The 11,640-nt window shown below is 37.9% G+C and overlaps 1 protein-coding gene across 1 annotated transcript; it reads right to left on the bottom strand.

Moving 5' to 3' along the window:
- Positions 1 to 1,208: 1,208 nt before the first annotated feature.
- On the bottom strand, positions 1,209 to 9,521 carry smad4a (SMAD family member 4a). The gene is made up of 11 exons (XM_034122846.1): positions 9,409 to 9,521; positions 7,948 to 8,239; positions 7,679 to 7,853; positions 6,809 to 6,838; positions 6,532 to 6,717; positions 6,217 to 6,324; positions 5,864 to 5,914; positions 5,590 to 5,773; positions 5,303 to 5,471; positions 4,432 to 4,570; positions 1,209 to 3,233 (listed from the first exon to the last, which is right to left on the bottom strand). The coding sequence occupies exons 2-11, from the start codon at positions 8,185 to 8,187 to the stop codon at positions 3,022 to 3,024; spliced, it is 1,494 nt and encodes a 497-aa protein (XP_033978737.1). The 5' UTR covers positions 8,188 to 8,239; positions 9,409 to 9,521; the 3' UTR covers positions 1,209 to 3,021.
- Positions 9,522 to 11,640: the final 2,119 nt, after the last annotated feature.

The raw sequence follows: 11,640 nt of genomic DNA, 5'->3' as shown, positions 1-11,640 counted from the left end.
AAATCGAGAAGATTGTTTTTGTAACAGCTGTTTGCAAAGGAGCCTGTTTTGAACCAGAGAAAAATAAAAAAAAAGCAGTTCCTTATTTGTCACGGGAGCGGAAGCTGAAGGATGCCTCTTCACCTGGACATAACGGCAGCTTCACTGACCCAGAGCAGACTCCAGTGCCTTTCTTTTCGCCCCGGCCGCAGCAGATGGCCTGGGCGACTATTGGGTCTCTGGTGGGCTACAGATAGAGGCTATCAGCGCAGACATTTCATTACACAGGTGCTGCCACTGAGAAGACCCCAGGGAAGCATAAAGACCTGTCCTCAGACTATTTATTTACTGGATGTGACGCCACACACACACACACACACACTAAGTAGTTTACACATGGTAGATTACCTGCAAACAGCTTTTTATTGTACAGAACTGAACAAGGAGAGCGACTGTAAGTAAAATGCTCTCCTACGACTCGTTTTTCTCATGATGGTGATTTCTTTTGTCAAATGATATTTTCTGAATGCTGTGACCTGTTTGAGATTTGTATTTGGATGTTTTCAAGTGCCATTTGACAGTCTAGTGAGTCGTGGCCATCTGTAGCACGCTCTAATGCAAGCACAAGCATTTGGCAGTGGCATTTGGGGAAGGTTTTCTTTTTTGATTCACCCAAGACAGACATATGTATATATCAAAAACTGAAAAAGGTATATTTATTTGTGTCTTAATTATTTGATTTGTTCTCTTGGTGAACATTTTATCAGATATGTTGGCTAAAGTGCTTTCGTGATTTCTTTTTCCTCTTTTTTTTTTGGATAATGTATAGTATCTGATATAATATATACACACAAATTTAATGTGACCTTTTTGTGTGCCATTACGTTTTTCTTCTCAAATTGGCAAGCGAACCAATGCGTGTAGGGTGATTTGTATTGTGTATTTTACATAAAAAACAAGGACAATTGGGGGACTTTTATATTTATAAAGACATTATCATTTAGTGTGTCGTATTGATGAATATAGAAACTATAAAAGACACATGTAGTTTGGTTTTCTGAATATTTCAGATCTCAGCTCAGGCTAGCTTCTTAGTGTTGTTTTCTTAAAGATTTGTGACTTGTCTTTGCAGTAATAAACGTTTTCTTGTTCAAAGTCAAGTGTCCTCTCACAATTTTAAACCCACACTTATCTAATTCTAAATAAAGAAGATTTCTCGACTCCAAAACAATAGTGTTAGCCCATTGAATTTTATTCAACTATTCGCATACATATGAACACTAATATCATTCCAACTCGGTATATATTCAGAAAATGTTTGACACAAAGCGTAAAGACAGATGAGCAAGATTCGGCATATCCGGAAAAATGTACAGCATTATTATTATATGGTTTTATCACTGTAAAGGTAGCAAAAGAGTATAAAACACTAACAGCTGTAGGTAAACAAAGCTCCATATTACCATATACCATATTGTTGATTAATTATGCTGAGCAAAAACTGAACTTTTTCAGTTAAAAGTAAGGGTATACGTAAGTGGCACAGCCTTAAAATTGCGTCGTGATAACCTTTTCACTTTTCATTGGGTATATTTGGCATTAATATGGCTTGCACTTCCTCTCACAGTTCTTCCTTTGCCTACTTTAATCAGCAGATGTCTGGAATATGTTACAGTAAGTGTCGTCCAAGTAATACGCAATTAAAATGGGGCAGTGAGTACTTCAGTACCAGAGATGCACTGCCCGTACGTTTGAAAGGTGATTGTTCATGGTAGTTTTATCACAAACAGACAAGATATAACATTTTATAAACCAATCTTAAACCACAACTCAAAATATGATCAGTAATTTTTGCGAGAATGGAGCTAAATACACATTTGTGATTTGAGTATTTGATATGGAATAGAGGTTTTGGCCGGACAATTTAAAACACATTTTTCATGGATCTTACCAAGGACAATATCAAGAAAACTATTAGAAGTAATAATATGGATACAAAAGTAACCATGCATGAGGCCATGAAACAAGGCAGTGATAATGGACACTAAGTGGGCATCTAATTTTAAAAATGACAGTTATGAGTAATATTTGTATGCGTTATAACCTTTTCTTGATTAATTCCAATGTAATTTTGTTATTTGAAAAACAGTAGAAGAAAGATCCATTCTCAGTGTCACAACAACCTTGGCTGGTGATCTAACAATAACCGTTGAATAAAGGTTTTATAGTGTTCAAAGAGAAGCTGTGGTTAGCCAACGGCAGCTTTTCAATGCTATTTATCTCAACTATTAATAAAGGATAATGTAAAAAGAAAAACATCCAACAAGGACTGCCATGATTGAGAAATATTTAAGAGCACATCTTACAAGAACATAAGTAATGAATAACATGATTTATCATAAATGTCCTGATTTGTGAGGTGAGAAACTCCACTTACATTTAGCCCTGTAAGCAGCGCAGAGACTGGATCAGCAGTTTGCTCCAGCTGAAATGACATTTAGGATGTTCAGACAGGTAAATAACACGTTTTTATCCAATCCATCGAATTGTGCTCTGCTTCCCCCGCTTACTTATTAAAAGGCCATTTAAAAAAAAGGGTTTTCTTGAGTCAGGGGCTCTTTGAATCTCTGATTCACAACTGTGGGAATGTTAACTCTTAAAATAAGATGACAGCCAAGTATGAATTCTTGTGTTTGACACCCTACTCTCTCTTGTTTTGTATTTTCTCTACCACCAAGGCTAATTCATTAACTGATTTTTGACTATTTTAATCTCTTTTAAGTTTGTTCATTCATATCAGTGAATGAGTTTTCATGAATACTCTTTGACTTCCTGCTATAATGAAGTTCAAATTGGTGACTAATGTCAGAATACTGGCTTCCTTTCCCCTCCTGTTGGCAGTGTGTTTCCTGCGTTTCCTCCAGCTGTTTGAAGCCACTGACACTCTCAGACCTGGAGTCTCACTCAGTATTCTGCTCAATGCTCACAGCAATAAGCACAGTCTGATGGTTTTCTTTTTTTGTACAGTTCATGTCTTTTAACTCAGTCAAGGGGGTGGGGGTCAGCGATGGGCATGGTGTGCAGAACTTCGTCCAGTAGCTGCAGAGCTCGGTGTAAATGGATCTCGATCCAGCAGGGTGTCTCTTTAATGCTCTGTCGTGGGTAGTCGGGCCCCCAGCCCTTCACGAAGCTCATGCGCAGAATGCACAGCCTGCGCAGGTCGTCCACCCCGATGCCAGCAGCAGCAGACAGACCTGGGGGGGGGGGAACACAGGCGGGAATTTCAGATCAATGTGGCACGAAAAGCCAAAGCTCGTAGAAAATCATTAGCTAAGTTACTCCTGCGGTAAAAGTTTGACATACTACCCATAGTACTACTCCACTCTGATCAGGCCACATGTTTCACTGCATTTCAGCTAAAGCCTCAAGAATTAATCCATTGTGTAAATGTTAGCCTGCAATGATGTCATTTCCAGTCAGTAGATAAAGCAAAGCACACTGCGTTTTTTTGGTACTTGTGGGTTATCTCTCGCCACTTTTTAATTTGATGCCGTCGGGTGGCATGAGCGCGGCGATGGCCTCCAGGATGCCGTCGAATGGGTCGACTCCACATGAACTCGGCCAGGTAGGTCTTAAGATGGTTAGGGTTAGGGTTCAAAAAAAGTGCATATTTATTTAGAGAGTCTGAAAAAAACAAAGAATGTGGCGACAGATAACCCACAAGTACCTTTTTTTTTTTAAACTGAGAACATGTGAAAAGAGGAGAACATAGCGACAATTCTTCTACCGCTGTTCTATTTTAGTACTAAAGATGTGCTTAAATGTGAATAAATATATGTATCAGATAGACAGAGATGGCACAAGTACACACATCCTCAAGTAGAAGTACAGATACTCGTGTTTAAAAATACTCTGGTAATAGTAGAAGTACTGACTTAACTTCTTAACTCAAGTAAAAGTAAAGAAGTATGGGCTTCGAAACTTACTTAAGTAAAAAGTACCCATAACTAACTGTTTTAAAGAGTACCTGACCTCCCTTTATATTAATAGAACAATAATGTCATTGTTAGCTAATGAATGTTTCGATGCTGAACAACGGCAACATGACAACGTTTTCATTGGTCCCTCTTCTTTAGAGAAGACCAGGAAATGATGGATACACGGATCGAGTTAAAATCAACAGGCACGCAATGACTCTAAATAATAATGATCACGCCACCAAACACAGATTAAAACTAAACCTGTTTTGAAAATGTAAGAAGTAGAAAGTACAGGTATTTGTGTTAAAAATGTAAGAAGTAAAAGTAAAAAGTCATCTCAGTAAAGTACTGATACCAGAAAAATGTACTTAAGTAGAGTAACGAAGTATTTGTACTCCACTACTTCCCACCTCTGCAGATAGAACTCAAAATGCCATGAACAAGTTTCAGAAAAAATATCCCATCCACTCACTGATGGCGGGGGCGATGCCTCCCACAGAGCCCGGGCCGGGGATGTTCCCGGACACGGCGGCTGCCTGCGCTGCAGACGCTGCCGTAGCCGTGGCCGCCTGCTGCTGCATCTGCCTGTGGCACTGACGCAGGTCGAACACCTGGGGGGGGGGGGGGGGGGAAACAACAGTACAATCTGATGAGAAGATATTGAATGGACTCATATTTTACTCTCATCTCACATAAGTTTATTAGATATTTTAAAAGGTCACATTTTCTCACATTAGACCCTTAGTAGCATTATTACTGGATACATTGTGCATGTAAATGTAATAGAATTTAAAAAAGAAAATTCTTGCACACCCTTAAATATCTGGAACAAACTACCAGAAACCTGCAGGTCCACTGCAACTCTTACTACTTTGAAATCCAGGCTGAAGACTTTTCTTTTTGCCAATGCTTTTAATTGAACTATTCAAATCTTACACTGATACAACATGTATTTTTTCTTTTAATGTTTATTTTATTATCTTTGCTTTTTAATGGCTGTTTTTAAATGCCATTTTCTTAATGTCTTTCATTTTTGTAAAGCACTAATTGCCTCGTGTTGAAAGGTGCTATATAAATAAACTTGCCTTGCCTTGTCACCACTGAATGGATTCTTTTCAAAAAGGGTCGACTGTGATCACAAGGACTTTTTTTAAAACATAAACCCAAATGCACATTATGCCTATCCAATCATTTTACATTCATCCATGTACATACACAGAACATATATACACCAAAAGACATTTTCAGGAACAAGAGCAATCAGGAAATGTATACGTTTACATCAAATCAACTTGAAATGTCTTTGCTTTTCATTGACCCATAACTGAGTCCTGCAGTCTCACCTTGATGTGGGCGCTGGGGTAGATCTTGTGAACTGCGTCTCCGGGGGCTCGTCCCGCCTCTCGGTCCAGGTAATAGCTCTGCACAAACACTGCGTGGTCGCTCAGACAGCGCACCCACACGTCTCCTTCACCTTTACACTCCAGCTGCATGCCTTTGCCAATGTGGAGCCTGAGGACAGAAGAGACATTAAAACAATCAGCCATCAATCATTTATCAAACACATAGTAAACATTTATTGTTTGAAGTAACCATCTGATGATATTTCTCTTAGTTTGCTGGGGAGTACCGGGCTCTCTCTATGTTCTCCGTCCTGTGGACATTGCTCAGCTGACCCAGGCAGAAGCGGTCCCCTCCTGATGGATCAACGTACCCGTCCACAGTCACTATCGGACATGTGGATTGCACCTTAAAGGTCTCTCCAACTTGGACATCCATCTCAAAGTACGCAATGGAGCACCAGTATTCTGGAGCTGGAATAAACAAAACAAACAAACCTCAGGGTCAGATGGGTTACACTGATTATGTTAAATATGTGGATGTCTTCATCTGCAGCTACTCACAGGGGTGATTGGATATTGGGGGCTGGAACGCAATTTCATTGGCAACAGGCCCTGTAGGAATAACATGTCAACATTTATTTTGAACAAGTAATTCTGAAACCAGACCTGTTCTTATCATGCAGCACAGGTCATTTGATTAAAAAAAAAACTTTAAAAAGAAGACGCTGCTGGGGAAAAAAGTGTTTAACTATACCACATACTTCATTACAACACATATTTTTCATTACATCTGCTAAATTCTCTTAATATGGAAATCAATGTATGATGTTCCATCACATTAAAGAAAGGACATGGACTATTTTTAAGGCTAAGTGTGAATTTTGCAGACTTCTTTTTTGTATCCATCCACTCACAGTAATGCCCTGTGTGAGACATGGGTGGATGATGCTGTAGATGCCCGTTCGGATGTGGAGGCCCTGCAGGGGTGAAGCTGCTGTTCCTGTTCCAATTGGGGGTGGAATCTGTAAATATCAATTATCATTAAATAGCTGCATCGCCAAACTCATGCCAACTTAAAGTCAGGATGTTGGATCAGATCATAAAGCTAAATAATCAAACTAATCAACAGGCAAACCCTTATAAAAGGTCATTCAAAACGACCTAATTGTAAATGAAACAAAATGAATACTTTTACAGCAATGTGCATTTTCTAACATGTAGTGTCTCACTTGAGGGTCCTGCACTGAGTGTTGAGAAAGCAGGGATTGAAACTGAGCTGCCGCCCTCTGATGGGGGGAGCAGAGAGGGGCTGCTGAAGATCTCCTGTGGACATGCTCTTGACAGGGACTGGAGGTGGCATTCAGAGCTTGAGTGATGGTTGTCAAAGTCATACTCATCCTTTACCGTGAGTGAACCTAAATTAAGAAAAACACGCATCGATAAGACTGATGGACATCTCAAAACATAGTCAACAAGCCACACAGGAGAACATTGGTACCTCCTTACCTGAACTTGAAAGGGTCAGCCCTGATAAGTCTGCAAAAACATGAGAACAAATGTATCATTTCATCTAAGTCAATATTCTGAGTTAGAATAAGAACAAGGGCTGTACTCTTTTGAATGTGGAGAATCATGAGTGCATCTGATATGCTCAATAATGATATTGTTGTGAAATAAGGAGGGTGATAAAAATATATATATATAATTTTTTTTAAATGGTACATATCAGATCAATGTTTTTAAAATTCCAAGTTTTGGTTATAATTTAACTGGATGAAAACTCCCATTGGTTTGAAGGGGATCACATTAAAAAGAAACCATGTGTCAACCCTCAGAATCCTTCAGTGTGTCTAATTCTATTTTTCATCAATATGCTTAAATCATCAATGTCAGGGGTGTCCAAACTACAGCCCGGGGGCCAAATGCGGCCCCGTTATCCATTTCGAATTGGCCCTCATCTATTTTAAAATGTTTTCAAACAAAATAGTTGATTTAAAAAAGAAAAAAACCCAATAACTTATTTGCATAACAAGTTTGAAATATACCCTTCATATTTCCCCTTATGATAAGCAATCTGAGGCTTCTGTTTTAATGAATGAGCTGACAACACATTTTGTAACACAGTAAATTAAACCCTATGGAAAGCTGTGATGTAATCTGTTTTTTTTTTTTGTTTAAGCATATTCAAGTATCAAGAATAATTTACCTACTTTGATTGATTTAGCTAACTTAGAGCTTAGCTTATGAGGCAACATACCTCACCTCTAGAGAGGGTCCCAGCCCTTCGTATGTTTTTCTGTATGTGGCCCAGAGTGAAAAAAGTGTGGACACCCCTGTCTATTTAGATATAACAAACGTGTTAAAAAGCTTACTTACCAATGCCTGGAGATACGACCCTCTCGTAGTGGTATGGATTGACACAGACATTGTCACATTTTAAGTCAAAGGCATACTGGCAATATTTGACATGTTTTAGTTCATTCTTGTGTAGATCAGGCCATCGCCAGAGTCGGGCATAGATAACATGGGGAAACCCTTTGCGCCCTGCAACCTAAAGCACAGAGAGAAAGAAAGTGACGTTTTTCTTTTGTAGTTTCAAATAGCATTTATTAGCCCAACTTGCTTCTGTTTATCGGCCACTTTACCTGTAGGCGTCCATCCAAGGTTCTCTGAATGGTGACACACTTGCTAGGATGAGCTCCATTGGTGGTGATTGCTGTGATGAGGGAATCCAGCTCATCTTTCTTTTCCTTCAGCTTCTTGACAAGACTCTCGATAGCTCGCTTAGCGAAGGTTTCACTCTCCCCTCCTTGTCGGTGGCACATCAGGCTATGCACGATGCTCAGACAGGCATCATTACTTGTGGGAGTGTTTGTGATTGACATGTTGCTCCTTAGTGGCGACCTCAGGGAGATTTGTAAGCTGTGGGTTAGCAACCTAAAACAGAAAAAGCAGTGTCTGAGTTTAAATGGGTTTGCCAATTAAAATGTACATTGCAGGACATCAAGTGCCACTCAAAGCACAAATGTGTATCACCTAGCCTTCCTTTCAGGTGTGGGAAAAGAACAGATTATCATGGTCAACCCTCAATCTAATGTCCCTTTAAAATGACATATAACACTTCCGTCTAATTTAAGCCATTGTTTGTGAAGAAAGGGATTAATGGCAACTTTCCAAACCTTTAGGGGTCAATACAGAAGGTTGTCTGGATATCCTCCATTTACATTTGTAATTGTGTTAACTCCTGTCACTTGCTTTAAGCATACATTACAAAGCATTTAGCTTGTGCTTTTATCCAAAGCAACTTACAATAAGTGCAATAAACCATAAAGATTCAAACTAAGGACCACAAGAACAGCGCTGACATATTTACTTCTAACAACATTATCAAGTGCTAATTGTGCCATTACAAATTGACAACCACTGCATTACAGCTCACGGAAACTGCACATGGTCGCCCTCTGTAAATATGGCCATTACATTTAGGCTAAAATGCACCACATATATTCTTTTGGCACCAGAAACTGCGTTTTCTCGTCGGTTTATCAAATTTAGATTAAAAGGTTATTTCAAAGCAACATAGCTAACATTAGCCCAGATGGTTATCAGCTAATAAACAGGGGAGTTTAACAGCCTCAGTAGTAGTGCAACCCAACCTCGCTTAAATTATAATGCTTAGTTATTATCTCGCCTATTTAAATAGATACACATATGTCATGAATATACAAGTGTTAGGGAACATTAGTATAACTAACATTGCCTAGCTTCTGTTGGGTGTCTCTGCTAGCAATTACTGTGATTGCAGTAGTATACCATTAGCTACAACAAGCTAACGCTGATTCAGAAAGCTTTCGTATCATTAACTTTATCATAACTAACATATTCCTGGACTTACAGTCATATACCCGCGATGCAGCGTTCGTCCCAGTGGTACAAGATGATAATAAGTGAGTGATTTAAGCCTCCTAAATACCGATATGCTAACGATAACTAGCCTGCAATAATGATGTTTTGGCAAGCCTGCTGTTAGCTACCCTTCTCCTCTGACGGACGAACTCCACTACCTCATAGCATCTTTTACAACGGCGTAAAAGAAAAACACTTACCCGTTTATCTGTTGTTCTTGATACACTAAAAAGTGAACCTACTGTATAATATAATTACTACACGTTTAACTGGCCACGAAAATAAACAGAAAAATCCTCTCCACCCACCACGCTCAGACTGCGCATGCACGTATGGACAGTGATAGGCGTGGCGCTGCTGTTTGTTTTTCTCTCGTATTTTTCATAAGAAAACCTCATTTAATAACCAAGAAAGAGGCCCATTGTCAGAAATAATCCCAGTTGGAATTTAACTCCAATTTGTAAGATTTATGAATCATCCATATATGGGGCATTCTACCGCATTAGTACAAAGTGCGGTCCCACAACAAATCAAATCAAATCAAATCAAATCAGGTTTTATTTATATAGCACATTTAAAAGCGATTTTTGGTCGAGCCAAAGTGCTGCACATGTAATAAAAACACATTACTACAATCACAATAAACGACAATAAATTACAACAGATATATCTTAAAAACAAAATAAAAATAAAACACACGGAAAACTATTTAACAAAACAATTAAGTATTCAGACAAAGATATTTACTAAGAATATGTTATGGTCTATTTAAACATAAGGCTTTAAATTATATAGCGATAAGCTTAATATATACAAAAACATCATTTATAGATTACTTTCTATTGGGAAGTAGCTGTCCCCAACCCTGACATCTACATTTCAATTTCTGTAAATAACACTTAAAACATTTTTTTAAATGTATTTCAATGGTGTATTTGGAAGATCTTTATGATTACATTCAAACAGAAGTTGGAATATTTAGATTTATTGTGGGTATCATTTTTTAATAAAAAAACTATACTCAAAAAATCATGTCTCCAGTTTTCATGTCACTACCGAAACACAAGGGGTTTTAGTTGGCTGAGCCTGGTTTTTAGCCACACCCCTGCATTTTTGACAAGGCAGTGACACTGCATCCCTGTCCCTCTGAATGGCAACTGGCAAGTAGCTATATCCCATACTTTTGATATAAATCTGTTCCAAAATCTGAAAATCGGCGTGTAACCTTAAGAATTGTCACTACCGAACACATATTATCTTCAATTAAGTAAACTTTTTTGGGGTTTTATGCAAAGTATTAGGTTTTTATGTGTGTAAACCTCTTCAAATACGTGTATGCTAGCCATGTACTTGCTAGCATTCTTTAGTTATGCTCAATTTTAGCTAGAATCGTCACTAGCGAAACAGTCACTAGCGAAACATATGGTTACGTTTCGGTAATTGACATGATCGTTTCGGTAGTGACAAAATGGAATGGTAAGCAGGTAAATCCCACCATTTTGAAATAAATGTGTTTTAAAGTCTGAAAATCAGTGTGTTACTTTAAAGGTCTCTTATTATACTATTGTTAGGCATATATTATAGGTCTCAGATATATAAAAAACATGTCTATGAAGTGTTTTGCTCAAAATACCAAACAGATCACCCATTCTAGCCTCATTCCCCTCTATTTCAGCCTGTTACTAAAGTGCTGATTCTGGGTCAGTAGCTTCAAACATTCACACTTCAACATAAGGCATGTTATGAGTTAAGATTAACCAATAAGGTTGAGGGAATATGATACAACCTTGAGAACAAAATACTGTGGTCACTACAGAAACAGTGGATGTTTTGTAAAAAATGTAGTATATTGAGTTATCAACTAAAATGATGATAATGATTGGTTTAATGTATGTTCAATTTCAACAATCATCAACTCTGGAATCAATATGATCAGTATTATGCATTTTACAAAGAACGTTTGCATTATGATTTTTATGAATTGTATAAATTGAACTTTGAAATTTGATTAAAAATTCACTTTTATTAATTTTATTTGTGAAAACCCTCAAGAAATATTTGTTTAAATACTATTTAGAGAAGGGAAGGTAAAACAATCTTAACAGGTTAATATAATACTTTTTTACTACAGTGTATGTACTATGTTTCGGTAGTGACCATTTTTGGTAGAGGAAGAACATTCCAATACAGTCTGAAAATACGATGTAAAAATGTACGGTTCTTTTACTAGATATGTGTAATTTAGATATGGTACAAAATATATATGGACAAAGTTTTGGGGAAAAAACATACAATATTCCAAATCATTTCCAACCTGACTTTGGTCCAATTCGGTAGAATGGCCCATATAGGCCTACGCTACCATTCAAACATGTCATTCTTTATCAGAGGTGGGATGTATTTTTACTCAAGTACTGTACTTAAGTACAACT

Source organism: Trematomus bernacchii, unplaced genomic scaffold (genome assembly GCF_902827165.1).
Source record: "Trematomus bernacchii unplaced genomic scaffold, fTreBer1.1, whole genome shotgun sequence".
Classification (NCBI taxonomy): Eukaryota; Metazoa; Chordata; class Actinopteri; order Perciformes; family Nototheniidae; genus Trematomus; species Trematomus bernacchii.
Note: the sequence above shows the minus strand (reverse complement) of the source record. Positions and strands in the feature narration are given on the sequence as shown.

Coding starts and splice junctions, on each gene's coding strand:
- smad4a (XM_034122846.1), bottom strand. CDS start 8,187: ATGTCAATCACAAACACTCCCACAAGTAATGATGCCTGTCTGAGCATC. Junction 7,854..7,947: donor CCTTGGATGGACGCCTACAG/GTAAAGTGGCCG, acceptor TCTGTGCTTTAG/GTTGCAGGGCGCAAAGGGTT. Junction 5,472..5,589: donor GAGAACATAGAGAGAGCCCG/GTACTCCCCAGC, acceptor TTCTGTCCTCAG/GCTCCACATTGGCAAAGGCA.